The sequence below is a fragment of the Aythya fuligula genome, chromosome 9, assembly GCF_009819795.1.
Source record: "Aythya fuligula isolate bAytFul2 chromosome 9, bAytFul2.pri, whole genome shotgun sequence".
Classification (NCBI taxonomy): Eukaryota; Metazoa; Chordata; class Aves; order Anseriformes; family Anatidae; genus Aythya; species Aythya fuligula.
Window position 1 is genome coordinate 16,342,448 of NC_045567.1, and position 14,931 is coordinate 16,357,378.

Consider the following 14,931-nt stretch of genomic DNA (forward strand, 5'->3'; position numbering starts at 1 on the left):
GCAAGTGTCCTTGAAAGCGCCTTTTCCTGCTCTGTGCTTTTATCATGCATGCATGTAATTTATTTTGTCATTATATTAAAATTTTTGTTTTGTTCTTTTTATTTACCACATTGCTGAACCCATTTTCTATTTAAACTCTAACCGTTTCCTTCTTCCTCCTTTCCTGTGCCTTCCCGCGTTTGTTTAGTCCACCTTTCCCCTCCATATCCTGGTCATGCAGCCCCGCCTTCCTATAGAAACCCTTCCCAGCGACCTGAGAGTTTCCTTTTCCGAACAGCTGTCAGGGATGAAGCAAACAAAGGTAGGTTACATAGCTCAGAAATTAGCTAGTTTTGCTACATTTTCGTAATATCTGCCTTGCCTAAGTTTTGCACTGTTCTGTTATTTCAGGTCATTATTGTCAAACTAGTTTTCGAGTTCCATTTATAGACACATAGCATTAAATACTTTGTGAATAAGCAGTTTTTTATTTAGAGCTGCCAAATATTCTTTTATCATATTTGCGGAAACGTGGGAATTTGTTCTTCCTGGTCTGTGCTTACACTTAAGGACATGCCACGCAAGCCTTCAACAAGTGGTGAGGGCAGCTCGATATAGTAGCACATAACAAAATTGCCATTTCTGTAGAAAGACTGAACTCTTTCAACATAATTCATCTGTCAAAACCTTGTCATCTTTTCGTGAATGATTATTAGCCAACTGAAACAAAAAAATCTAAATGAAAAGGAACTTGTGTTATGGAAACACCTCATTTAGATTAGTAGATCATTAGCTTGATAGATTAATAAGCTAATGAAAGAAACAGATTTGAGAAAAGGAATACACTGTACCCCTTCTGGACACTGTGTGTGCTGTGTAGTGCAGCAGGGAAGGACAGTCAGCCAAACCATGCTTATTGGTTCTTCTTTCCTTCATGCTACTTTTCAGTGGTTACTTCATCTTCTACACACGCCTTGTCTCCCGCTAATGACTGTGCAGACCCCAGGGTCAGACAAAACTCCAAACAGCGTGAAGAGGAGCTGGAGCTAATAGAGCAGCTCCGTAAGGTAAGTGCTTACAGAAAGCAGTGTGTGGACGTCTTGGTAAATGCATTCGTTGCATGCCATCATGTTAAGGCTGCCCTTGTGTTTTGGACTGATTTCAGTGAACCATTTATGGCGAGGGGTTGACCAAAATGAAATGGCACCGTGCAATCTGAGTGTTCCTTTCAGATGGATGCAGTGGTGGTCGCTTTGTTGTGGGGGAATAAAGTTAGCGTAATTGCTGTAGAATATACAGTCCTGACTGTCGCTTTTGAACAGCCAATGATCTCTGCTTTTAAAATAAATATGTACTTTCTTCCTTATCACCCTTCCCACTTGTTAGGAAGTCTGGAAAGCTCCCACAATGTCTTCCTTTTAATCAGCTTTTAAAAACTCAGCTGTAAAGCCCCCACAGAAAAGCAAGCGGAATGCAGAGGCTGCTGCCAGTAATGCTGACAGCGCGGTGTCCTTGTGTGTTCTGAATCCATCCATTGCTTCTTGCTTTAGCTATCCTTAGTTACGTGTAGAATACCTGTAGCATGAGCATTCCTTGTGCTTGCACTTTTTGTCTGTTTAGGGTCAGTAGGCCCTGCTTTGTGCCCAGGTACAGTGGTGAATACACCAAGTGCCATTAAGGTACTGCTCTGCTTTGCCCCAGGCGTGTTTCTGGTGAGCTTGAAGGGCTTCCCTGAAGTGCTTTAATGCTTTGAGCTTTCTCAAGGAAAAAGAATTCCTCTTTGTTAATGCCAATTTTAAAAGCCATAAGCATCCCAGATGGACAGAGAGAGTTCCTTCTCTTTGCAAATTTTGAAGTAAGGACAATCTGCTTTCTCTGAAGAGAAAGTTCTCTTAAGTAAAATGAAAGAAAACTTGATGATGTTTGTAGAGCCTTTGATCTCTTATCTTGGAATGCTTTGTATGCAGTCTCTCTTGTTCTGCTTCCTGGGTAAGCTTAAATCTTCTTTTGTATTCTTAAAATTTAAGATACAGCATAGCTCAGAGAAACTCACACAACATATGACATAAGATGAAATGCCTGATTTGAATTTGTAGTTATTCCCTGAAACAACTGTTAACTACCTTGGTTTTTAAAACTATTAGCACAAAGTAGGTTTTTTTTTTCTTTACAGAGACTTTTGTTAGCTGTGTTGTCCTCCAACCCACAAACACTATTTTTTTAAATTCTCTTGGCAAAACCATTCATTGAGAATGTGTGGGATTAGGAATACTGTTCTTAGACTCTGACTTCCATTATTTTTGAGTAAAGGTTGTATTAATCCCCTGTGCTGTGCAGTGAAAGCTGTTTGTCATGGAACTCAGCTGCTCCCAGACTGTGTTCAGCTCTGGCCCAGTGCTGTGCAGAACCTTTCTTGGTGTTAGAAAGCTGTTCAGGAGTGTCCTGAGGATGGACAGTGTTGTAATGCAAATGCTTCTGCCTCTTACAAAATGTTCTGCAGAGTAAAACAATTGGAAACAGCCCTTACGTTTTGTGTGTCCACGTTCATTTTTCACAGAATATTGAATCACGGTTGAAAGTGTCACTGCCCAGTGATCTTGGAGCAGCTCTCACCGACGGTGTTGTTCTGTGCCATTTAGCTAATCATGTGCGTCCTCGGTCTGTTCCCAGCATTCATGTCCCCTCACCTGCTGTTGTAAGTATGTGCTAATGGTAGTATTTTGTAAATGTCCAAAATGCCATCCTGCAAAGTTCTGTAATCCAGGCAAGTGCTAAATTCTTCATTCTCATCTGTGATCATACATGACAAAAAATAACTGTTTTGTCTGAACAATGTCTGTAGCTTTGTTAAAAATGCATTATATTTAGGTTTGTTTCCTTTAAGTAAAGTTACTTCTAATACAGATTTTAAGAAAACAGTAAGATTTTCAAGCCCTTGCTACGTTAACTTGAAAACTAATGAAATGAAAGACAGTTCAGTGTGAAAACTGAAGTAGGATATTTCAGAAGATCAAAAGGTCTGAGAAGTTCAGGAAAACAGGGAAACATAACGTTCTTCACAATACTTACAATCCCACTACACAAGAGAGCACAAATGGGCAGAGAAGCTCAATCGATGTATGTCCACTTCACAGCAAGATAAATTTATCTGCTTAGGAATTTCAGCAGAGCACACTTGAGCTACAGTTGCATGTGCTTGGAGAACACCATCTCCCAGAACAAAGTAAATCCAATCATACCTTTGTGATAACAGGAAAAAAAAGTTTACTTTGTATTTGGGGGCTGTTCAGAGCAAGGAAAGAAGTACACAGAGAAGTTTGAAATACTTTGTCTAACTGCAGTGTTTCTGGAAAGCAATGATGATAATATATTTATAGGTGTATTACTCTGAATCACATGGGGAAAGCACAAAATGAGGGAAAGGTCAAGAACTGTGACATACAAATTATTTACCTAATCTCAACACCCCAGAAAAATCTTTGGCAGTCAAAGTTCAGTGAAAATATTTAGGATCAGCTGCTTGAAGGTAGTATGGAGAGACAAAATGCCTGTTATGCACCTTCACATTTTCTTAAAATTATGTAAAAAAGGAAAAAAAATTCTCCTGGGGCAAGAAGTTGAAACAAGCATGTTGTTTGCTTTCACTTATTTTGGAGTCAGTTCTTGTGTTGGAATTTGAACTGGCACTGCTGCATACTGTATCACTGTGGTTCTTCTCGCTTGGAGTTATGTGAACAAGCGGCTGTCTTCATTATTTTGAGAATGATTGAGCTGGACACGCCAGCATTTTAGGCAGATCGTGGAATCATTAAGAGAAGAGGCATACTGCCGCTATTCAGAAGACTCATGTCATTAAGAATATCTTTTCAATGGCCTGGTTTTATGTGCTGTGGCATATTCTGTGTTGCAAATTAAATCGTGGCTTTGTCAGAGATCTCAAGGAAGAGGCAGCCCGTAGCTGGACGGCTCCAGGAGCAGAAGAGGCATCAGGTCTTTCCTCACTTACACTGGGATCTTTGTATTCCTTTCATCCTTCAGAAGAAGTCAGCAATACCCTTTAACCTGCTTTCTTGGTGGGGAAATATGGCACACTGATGGGACAGAGGAAAAAACCCACCAGTCTAAGTTTCCCTCACGGAAAAATATTGAACTTGTAGAAGCTGCCACCTGCTGCTACGTAGACTGGGTAGCTTGTACAAAAGAACAGGAAGCTTGTGTCTTTTTAATCGAAAAAGAATAAGCTTCAAGAATAGAAAGAAGATTGAGCCTCTGCAGTGGTATGTCTGTGTAGTTGTGAGAGTTAAGTATATAGAAAAAAAGACTTGAAAAAAATGCCAGTGAGTTCAATTGAAGCAGCTGTATCAAACCCACCTGCAGGAGGCTTACGTGCAGCAAGTCTCAATTTCGGTTGTATTCCATTAATCTCTGGTTTCATCTGGCCTTCATTTTTTATTGTTGTTAGTTGAAATAAAGTTTGAAATATTTGTATAATATAGTGATCCAGAACAAACTCCAGATTGCTTCATACCATGAAATCGCTCAGAAATCGCAGCACAGGAGCTACACTCATGTGCTTCATTCAAAATGCTTTTTTAATTATCATATTGTAGTCACAGAAAGTGTTAGCCTGTTGTAACATATCGCACAGGTTAGAATTGTCCTTTTTTGAACATCCATCATTCATAAATTGGCTTGGAAATTTTTTGAAATTTTAAAACCGCAACAGAGCCTGGTTTGAATTAGACACGTTTGTCAGTGTGGTATGTTTTTGGCAAAGAGTTCTATTAAGAGTTTTATTTAAATAAAGAAATCCTTCCAATTAAGAACACTCTGCCTGCCTCCTTTGCAGCCTAAACTTACGATGGCAAAATGCAGACGAAACGTGGAGAATTTCTTGGAAGCTTGCAGAAGGATTGGAGTGCCTCAGGTACATATTTCTGTTACTCTCACGTTACATTTCAGGTGCAGTTCTAAAACCTTCTTTGAATAAGTTTGTGAAAATAAGTTGATTAAAAGTTTAGAAGGCATGAGGTGCGCTGTGCTATGTAGATCAGACTTACCTTGCATTGTCTTCTAGAATAAAATAAAGTTGGAAATAGTTTATATAGAGGCTGATTCACTTACTGATGTGCCTTAAGTTCTTAACAGTTGGCTGCAGCTTGAGCTTGCTTTAGAACTGCAAGGTTCATCTATAAAGACAATGAAGTTTTCTCAAGATTAGATACTAGGTGGGATAAAATTTGGGTGGTGTTTTGCATGTGTTACTACCATTCTAAAGCATTTGGCTTTCCTTCAGAATAATCCTTTAACACAAACATCTGTACTGTCTTACCAAGAAGTCACGCTGTTGTTGGCCTTTCTCTAATGGTAGCTATCTTTGCATAGATCCTAATTCTTCTTGTTACGTACCAGTGGTAGAACTCTTACCTTCTGGTATTCCTTTTCCCTTTGAAACTGGAATAGCTAAGAGGTAGGAACATATAAAATAATCTGAGTCCAGCTATCGTGTTTTATGCTATCCTATCCTTTCAACTTTGTCTTATTCAGCAGCTGTTTCAGTACAAATAATTTTGATATGTCATGTTTTTCTTTATTTTTCTTCTAGTGCATTAATTGGATTGGTTTCTTATGCTGCTAAGTATTAGTGTTTTTGCTGTAGGTGCTCTTTTCTGTATTATGAAAGGGAAAAGTAGATCCAGTGACTCATTGCCCTGCTGTTTCTAAAAGCAATGCTCTCAAGTCAGTCATGCAGTATTATCTGATAGTTTCGCTGGAAGGCATTTGAGGCATTGGGATTTTGGGATAGCATATTTATTGAGCTGTCTAGCAATTTGACATGGCTCACTGGTGAATGGCATTGGAACGTTGTAGGGAGTCAAAACTGGTCATTAGTGCTCTGAGATTCTTCGCTATTTTGGTTCCTCGAAGAAAGTCGAAACTTTGCTTCCCAGAGGGACTGTACAATATAAATTCTTCTGGGGCAAAATTGTTCAATTCCATCCCAGCTTCCCTATTTATAGCTCTCTTAGATAAGTAGATTAACTTTTTTTTTTTTTTTTTTTTTTCGGGCTAGAATACAAAGCAGATCACTGAAATGACCCAAATTTAAAAACAAAACAAAATAACACTCCAGCAGGAATTCCCCTATAGACCCAGTCTGCTACAGCTGCTACAGCTGCTATCTAGGATCCTCCCATTTTTCTGATTTCTCCTGCTTTCATGTGAAAGAGTTCAAGGAGAATGTCTCTGGGGAAACTTACTGAAATACCCCCAGCTGAATTCTAAGTTGCTCTCACATATCTCCGTTACATGTCTACTGAGATGAGACGGTAAGATATCTGTATGAAAGAATGGCATGGCAACCTAATACATTTCTTTGCTAGAAAGATGCCTGCAGGTATTTCCTTTCATTTAAATCGTGATTACAAAAATAAAAGGCTTTCTGGAAGTATGGATCTATGTAGAAATACTTACCTTCTTAGAGGAAGGCTACTTTATGTAAAAAGCTACTTTAGAAAGTGGTAATTATCGCAGTGAAGCAGCTATTTCTGTAGGACTTTGCTAGGTAGAGCTCTTGCATCAAAAGAAACCAAAGTTAAACAGATTGGCATGTGCATCTAAATTTCATTGATTTACAGCAGTTACCTCTGTGGAAGGGAGGCAAACGGTACCCAGTGGGAATAGTTATAGAACACAAACTAATTAGTAATAGATTAAACAGTAATTTGTAAAAGATGCTTCTGTAGAGTACTGCACTGGAGCATCAATTACGTACAAATAATGCCTTGTGCTGTTTCTGTTAATTAAGATACAGTGTGAGTACTCAGTGCCAAAAAGCTGCAGTCTGTTTCCCCTGAAAAAAAATGTTTTTCCCTATGGCACGTGTAAACTGCTGTGTTTTTAACAGCAAAGCTTGGTACACGTGTAAGGTGCACAGGTGACAGATACTAAACTCCAGGTAGTCGCATTGAGCACGTTCTTTGTCACACAGATTCTTTTGGAGAATTAACCTGCTGCCATGTGCTGCTTGAACATGTAGGATGTATCTGAAATGTCTGATGTCTGACTGCTCCGTGGATGTTGCTATGGCTAACTGACCTTTTTTTTCTGTCTGTTTTCCCTTCCTGCTCACACACTCTGGACAGGACAATCTTTGTTCCCCTTCTGACATTCTTCAGCTAAACCTCAGCGTTAAAAGAACAGTTGAGACTCTTCTTTCCCTGGGGACAGATTCAGAAGAATCCAGTCTTGTCTCCCTTTCCATTCAGCTCTGGGGCTTTGTGGTGTTTTACTGTACTCTAATGCTAACGCTCTGTATGGTCTATCGCTGGGTCTTCTTTCTCTAGCTGAAGGATAGTGCCGCTGCTTCCTCCCTCCAGCGCTTGGTAAAGGATTTGGGGCTTTGTCAAGACCCCGGGTACGAAGCGCTTTCCTTCCCACTTATGGGACAGAGGTGACACACCTCCATCTGTGACATAACTCACATTTGTATTTGCTGTGTGATATTTAGCAGATGTAACGCGAAGGGGGGAAGTGCTGTCCATGGGCTAGAGCAAGGGACTGAGGTGTAGGGACGTGTAGGTGCGTGCTGTAGTCTGACTGCTCCTGGGTGATGTAGCACTGGGAGCACTGCAGTCAGTTTGTGCCTGGGTTTCCCTGTCTGTATAATAGGAATTGCACCACTTCGGTGAATTGCTTTGGGATTATCTGATGAAAAATGTTAACAAATACAAAGTTTTTCTTCTCAACATTAGTGTTCTTGATGAGATCTCACAGTCTTAGGAGACATGGTCTGATGAGTTTTGTCCACAAGACACTGGGGTTTGTTCTTACCCTAGCTCCTTATCCTGCTTCTGAGGAGATTTGTAGACCGATGTATTACTTCTCAGTCAGGATTTTTAAAATAACTGTCGGTGAATCCTCAGCTACTTGGGCTTTGGAACAGGTCAAGCAGGAAATTTTCAGAGTGAGCTCTTCCCTCAACTCAGAGGGAGCTCTTCTGGCACAGGAGAAAACTTCAAGGTTCTATCAGATGCCACAGGACTGCTGCAGCATTTTATGGTGCTCCGACTAAAACTTAACAAAGGCTTCTTGAGTTGCTACTCAGCTGTGGGACCCCAGACTATGGTCATTCCCTTTTTCCTCCTATTTAGTCATTTTCAGAAACTTGTACATCACACAGCTACAGAAACACAAGTCCTGGCTGCACATTCAGTTCCCTCTTTGCTGTTTTACAAAACTCAGGTAGTCTTCCACAACGCTCAAAGCTTTTCCTTCCCTGGAGAAGCATCCTGGCTCTCTAATGCATTTCTCAGGGACACCTCCGAACTTCAGGGCCCTCCTCATGTCGTGTACAAAAGACCATGTCTCCTCAGAGTGTAGGTCAGTTCAGGGCACGCTGTTCAGAGCTCAGTTCCAGGTAAGTGTTAGGTTAAATGGCTGTTCCCAATGTTGTTTCAATAAATTTGTTATATCTGAATATCCAGTAAATGGCCTGTAAGCCCTGTCCAGGCGGTGGTAGCATTCCAGCACTAACCTGGCACAAACTCCGGAGCACGGTTTCAGATACGCAGGAGTTTAGCTGCAAACGAGGTCACTACCAGTAAAGATGTGTTGTGTACGTGGATCTCACAAGCTCTTGTAACATAAAATGAGTATTTAACAAAGGAGCGAGCAGAGGAGTTAATGCCCTCTTCCTGAACCACACCGTGACTGGCACAAAGCGTTCTGTCCAAGCAAAACATTTCTGCTGCAAGAGGGGACCTTTGGCAAGGGGGAGAGACGATTTTATTTTTCAACAAGCTATTTTTGCACTGTTTACTGGCGTGAACTGAAATGAACTCGGTTCCTGTGTTTCTTAACTTCTTCTAATGAACACTGTGATAAAAGCTGCAAGGGGTCTTACACTAACAGTGCCTTCCTTTTTTTCCAAATTTTGTTTGTCACGGCTGTCTCTGTGGTATGGAGTCATTCCAAAGCTTCTCCCCCTTATCTATTTGCATACATAAGAAAACTGATAAATATTTGCTCTGGTTTACAAGTATTTCTCAAAAAGCACATTTTTTTTTCAAAATAACAATTTTGCTGAAAGGAAAATGCATTTCGGCTTGATCGTCTGGCTTACTGCAAGAATTTGTCTGGGTTAATTTGCTTTTTGTCTACTCTGAGCTCTGTGGGAGGCGTTGGCTGCTGTTATTCTGAAGGATTTAATATCAAAAAATATCAGTAAAGATGCAAAGAGTGGAAAATTCATATTGCAGTGGAAATAACATGTGAAAAGGGAAATCTCTGCAGCTCTATAGGAAGGACACAAGTTGGTTATTTCTAGAGATACAGAGGACTGTTGGACATGCATCCTGTCCCTGGATGATTGTTGTGGGGTGAGGATGGCCCAGGTGTGCCAAGGACTTATGTGTAGGATGAGGCTTTAAATCCACCTGATGCTGAGAATAGCACAATTCTTAATAAACGATTTGAAACCTCTTTTTGCACTCAGTGTATTACTCTTACTCTTCAGAATGGTTGTGCAAGTGACTGTTCAGTAGGCTGCCCTCTGAAAGGTTAAAAAAAAAAAAGGCAGTAGCAACTCATACATAATATCGGAGGGATATTTGCCTTTAAAAACTGTCAATTTCTCGTTGCCTTGAACAGGAGAAATTACATTTTCTACATCTGTTATCAAAGTTACTCATACACAGAAGCAAGTCGGGGGGTTCCTTCTTAAAACAACCCATACTTTCTATTTTTTTTGCGTGTCTCCCAAGGAATTTGGGAAATGGAGGCCAGGCTGTACATCTGGACAGAAGGATCTCAGATGTGCAGCGTCTCCTTACGAGAACTGATTTTAAGCGTGACATTTCCTGTTAGCCTTGTTGCAGTGTTTCCATGGCACACATCAGTACTTCATTCTCTGCCTTAAATTGGTATTCACTTGGTGGCTGAACAAGGCTTGCTATGTGACGACTCTCAACAAGTCAATTCTGTTTGGGAAAGGAAGCCGTGGTTCCTTCTGTCCTCTGCAGATTCATGTTGAAGCGAAGCTTTCCCTCTCCTTAAGTCAGTTGAATTTTGGTTTCACAAGCTGCTGCCATTTCAGTGTGGGCAGAGATAAAGGATTTTGCTGTTTCGCAGTTTTCCTATAATCCTTTTCCAAATTCTCATTATTCATACACGTTTTCTGCATGATGCCACATAAAGAAACACAACGATTAGCCCAAGAACTCCTGTTTTAAGTAATCACGTTCAGTTCTGTATTCACCAGTAGAAATTTCATTTCATTTGTGTGTGTGCGTGCTAGCTGTCCGTAACATTTCCTATTTCAGTCTCCTTTTGCTTAATTTTTCGTTTCGGTTGAGTGTTTTTCATCCATTTTGTTTTTTTGTCTTTTGTTTTGTTCCCCATTCAGGAGCAATTATGTTTGCCTCTGCATATTTTAGAAGAGAAAGGTTTGACACAGGTAGCTGTGACTGTGCAGGCGCTCCTGGAGCTGGCACCCCCAAAGCAGCAGCAGCTTCACCACCTGTCTGCTGTGTAAAGACCTCCGGGACCTTTTGGGTTACCTTGGCTAAGCAGAAGGACGTCAAGACTTTACTGCCCATGCAGTGCATCCCCACACACAGAGCTCTGTCCTAAGGAAAGGAGTTCCCGTGATTCCTGACAGGAATGTTTGTGCTTCGTTTCTCCATTTTTTTTGGAGATGACAACAGTTTCCAATAACGTTTTTATTATTGATATTTTTGCCCCCTACTGGGAAAAAAAAAAAAAAAAAGGTTGTTGTGAGGGCAGGGACTTGCAGTGGCTAGCTGTTGGAGCCAGCTGTAGAAACTGACCTTGTAGTTTGAAGACGTTGGTGTACACAGTTTGGAAAGCTGTTCCTACAGGAGTTAATTTGTTTTAAAACAAAAAAAAAAAAAAAAAAAAAAAGGATGTTGCTGCAGTGGGCACAAGGGGAATGAGATTTCATTCCTTTTCCACGGGATTCAAAGAAAGGGAGTTTCTTTGCCTCCAGAGAACATCTCTTTCCATTATATAGATATATATATTTAAAATATATATATATTGCAACACAATCTTAACCTGCACAGTGTTTCGTAAGAGTCAAACCTTGTGCAGCTTTCACTCATGTTGGCATGTCCTCGTTACTTAGTATTTGAAAGGGGATTTTTTTTTTTCTCCAAGGGAAAAAGTACTGCATGTTTTCTCCACAAGAAATACCTTAGTAATTAAAAAAAAAATTTAAAAAAAAAAAATCAGAGCTACTTAAATCTCCCCTCCTGGTCAGGTAAGGATGCATTTGGTTACTCAGTGTTTTTTTCAAATGACTGTCAAGAATCATGTACGTGTTTTCACTGCAGTGCGAAGAATTACAGCCTGCCATACAGGTCCTTAGAAATCCAGTATCAGATAATACATTCGGAAGGGACTGGAGCTTCCCATGCAGACATGCCAGCACTGGTGAGTGTCCCAGCCACTGAGAAATTCATCATTTTAAGAACAAAGTTAGGGAATTTCCACCGGTGGGCTGCATATGGTTAACACGGCAATCCTGCAGAAGGTAGCTTCTACATATCACAGTATTCACACAGATGCACTGGTTTACAAAACTACCAATAATTTCTTCCTCTTTCTTTACCAAGAAAATGGAAATTCAATGTACAGGAATGGGAGAGGCAGCAGGCAAGTTTTGGGTTTTGCTTGAAAGCTGTCCTGCAAAACAAAGACCAGCTCTGTGCTTTAGGCACAGTGACGAGGCCAGGCTCACTACCAGATCACTCACAACACGTGTTTTTCCCCAAAAAAAGACCTTGTAAAATGCAGTTCTCCACCTATGCAGCTCTTTTGCTAGTTCCTGACCCATTTCAGTATCCCAGAACAGCGTGCCACTAACGTGTTGTACGGGGTCTGGGACCAACATCAGGCGTTGGAGGCACATCTGAAGCAGAGTGCGCCAAGAGGATTGCATGGGGACAAAGGAAGGAGAAGGACTGGGGAGTGGCTAGCCAAAAGCCAGTTTTGCTGAAGTAAACCTGCCACAGGAACACTGACAAAGCCTGCTCCTAGCTGGATTTTTCCCCTTTTGATTTGCAGTTTCTTTCCACCGTTCTGCTTCATGTTTTGCTTTCAGGACTCGTGGTGAGTGTTGTATCCCCGGTTCACACAATGACTCCAGTTGCTTCTTATTGGCATTGGCTGATCACGGTGCAAGCACGTGTGAAAGGAAACCTTTTCATACCACCTAGCATGTTGCCCTGAGCTCTGCAAGAAATGCAAATGCCAATAACTTGCAATGCATAGAGAGCAGTCCCATCGTGACCTGCTTTCCTCCTCGAGTAGCTCTTGTGTCTCCCTTGTTTTCACTTGCAAGGTCTGTTGGTAATTGTTGAACGGTTACGTAGGTGTCAGAAGTCTCTGCTGTAGTTTGTTGTGCAGATGATCGTGCCACTCGCAGCAAACAGTACAGCCCACAAATGTTTCTTGTCTTCGTCTCTCACGTAATTTGAAAGAGGGGGGCAGTGAATTCCTCTTAGTTTTCACCATGAGGTCATTTGTATCGTACAGAGGCACGTCACGTTTTAATAGCGCACCCTTCGTAGGCTATTTAAATGTTCCTGTTTGAAGAAACCCGTTCCCTTCAGGGGACTGCGAGGGTGTGTTGTTTGCTTCAGTCCGGCTTCCAGCACTTAGAGAAACTAAACCTTAACAGTATTCAGGTTGGTGGAAGCTTGACATTTCATTAATGCTAGTTTTTAGGAATTAATGGGGAGTTGAGTCTGAACTGCAAGAAACGGCCACTTTTATTGTCTGGTTAAAAGAGCAATTCATGTACACGGGCAGTGCGTGCACACAGCAGCCGAATTCATGTGAAAAGCAGTGTTTGCATGACTGGGCTGGTGTATGTATGTCCGAGTATCACTTACCTTGTTAGAAGCAGCAGTTCGCTCTGCCGGTTTCAGATGTATTTGGACATGTTAGTTTAACCCTTAGAGTCGTGTGTTTTCATGCTGGCAAACACTAAATGTTGACCAGATGTTTAGGACAAAAATCCAGACCTTAAGTTTCATTGTAGGGCTTATTTAATTATTATACCAAACAAAAACAAAAGCAAAACAAAAAAAAAAAAAACACTTCAGTTTCATTTTACAAAATAGGTTGGGAGATTTTTTTTTAGTGTATTTATGTGCAATTTTTGTTGTGTCCAGTGAAAAGAATATTTTAAAGAAACTGTGTATAAAATTCTATTTTGTGTTAAAGAGGCGATTGTTTTTTCCTTTCTGGGGCATTTGTGTTGGAGGATGTGGGAGGAATCCAGCTGAGTGTTTCATGCTTGCCAGTGTCCGTATACTGACCCCATTGTTCCACCACCCTCCCTCAAAACGATGCCGAGCACTGAGCAGCGTTTGAGGCTCAGCAGCATCACAGGCTTGAAATCAAGTGGCACTGGCACTCAGGAGTCCCTGATGGCATTGAAACGATCAGGTCAAAGCGACTGGGATTTGATTCTTCCCCCTTGTGAAGGGGGGGAGCTTCGGTGGCCTGCTTAAAATAGATCAGAGACGAGTTTTTACAGCACCAAGAACTCCTCTGTTGTGCTTGGTAGTGACACAACGGCAAATGGTATTTTTATCCTTTTGTAAGTGGTCCTTTTGAAAAAAATGTTTTAGAAACAGGACTTTTACGGTGAATTTGGACATTAAAAAACTCTTTTGTATAAATATTGTGATGTTTTACAAAGCAATCTAATTTTGTTATTTCTGAAAACAGTGTAAACGTGTAATTAATAGAGTAAAGGATTTTAAAGCTTCATCCCATGCTGTATGTCTGTAAATACATTCCATAATTTCTAAGTCTGTTAAGTATAAATATGTTTGAATATTGTACACTTTATTTTAAATTGCCTGTATTCTGCCAGTAGTGTGAACTTCTAGCACATTAATAATATAAAAGGAAACCATGGGTAATTTGAAATAAAGTTTTAAGACTTACATGAACTGCCGTTTGTTTTCCTGATGTTCTTCTGTTGTATGAATGAATGTCACATCCTGTGTGCCAGGTGTGTGTATTCACCCTCCACATCATCAAGTTGTTTTTTTTTTGTTTGTTTGTTTGTTTTTTTAAATCTTCTCAAAGCGAGCAGTAAAATGTACCTTCAGGGTCTGGGTGGTTTGCTGCCAGTATTTGTGCTCTTTGCAGTTCTCATCTTCTGCTTGATTTTATCCTGTCTTGGTTCAGTCTGTAAAATGTGTCGCTGTGCTTCATGCCTGTCCCCTCCCCTGTGTCTGCAAGGTTTGTTCCTGTTAGCCAAAATATTTGCTCCTCTTTTCTTCAGCTGCCATCCTGCCTTCCTCAAGGCTGCCCAACTCTCTCCAGGTTTCATTCCTCCCCTAGCTTCTGTCTCCTGCCTTTCTTTCTCCTCCACTCACCTCCTTGGAAACCAGTCTGTCCAAAGGGCTCCTGATCGCTGGGATTTCCTGCAGAAAACACCTCGGCTGTGTGCTGTGATCCTGGCTCTCCACAGCTGGAAAAAATGAGCGGTGTCAACCCTGAAGTCCCAAAACTGCCAGCCTGTGTGATGGTGCTCCCAGCTCCAGTCACTGAGGATGCTCAGCTTTATTCAGCAGCTGGACAGCCAAGCAGCAGGGACCAGCTCTGATTTCTGACCCAGCAAGGAGAGGCTCACACAGAGAGCAGTGGCTCGGAGAGCGGCCGATGCAGCGGAGAAAGCCCAGAGGAGCCAGATGGGTGGCAGCATGAGTGGAGTCCACAGGCAGGAGGGGGCTGCTCTCACCTGGAAGGGGTAAGCTCACGTGGGTTAGGTCAGGATAAAAGCCTCTGCCCACCTCAGGGCAGCGTCACCCAGCAGCCAGGATGCTCGCCTTGGGACTCCAGGGATTTTGGTACCCCCGTCCTTATCAGAACAGCAAAGCCAGTCCCACTGTTACTTTGATACAGATT

At 41.4% G+C, this 14,931-nt stretch overlaps 1 protein-coding gene across 15 annotated transcripts in view; it reads left to right on the forward strand.

Moving 5' to 3' along the window:
• The window catches only part of LRCH3 (leucine rich repeats and calponin homology domain containing 3), a 61,589-nt gene extending 50,376 nt beyond the window's left edge, over window positions 1-11,213 (forward strand). For 7 of the 15 annotated variants that reach the window (XM_032193129.1, XM_032193131.1, XM_032193136.1 and 4 more), the window contains 5 exons: window positions 188-301; window positions 928-1,046; window positions 2,537-2,674; window positions 4,829-4,906; window positions 7,125-9,542. In XM_032193129.1, the coding sequence (XP_032049020.1) occupies window positions 188-301; window positions 928-1,046; window positions 2,537-2,674; window positions 4,829-4,906; window positions 7,125-7,325 (650 nt within the window). In that variant the 3' untranslated portion in view covers window positions 7,326-9,542. Of the gene's footprint in view, window positions 1-187; window positions 302-927; window positions 1,047-2,536; window positions 2,675-4,828; window positions 4,907-7,124; window positions 9,543-10,384 lie in introns of those variants that run through there. The other 8 variants (XM_032193130.1, XM_032193139.1, XM_032193142.1 and 5 more) reach the window with 3 other exon arrangements.
• The last annotated feature ends 3,718 nt before the right edge of the window (window positions 11,214-14,931 follow it).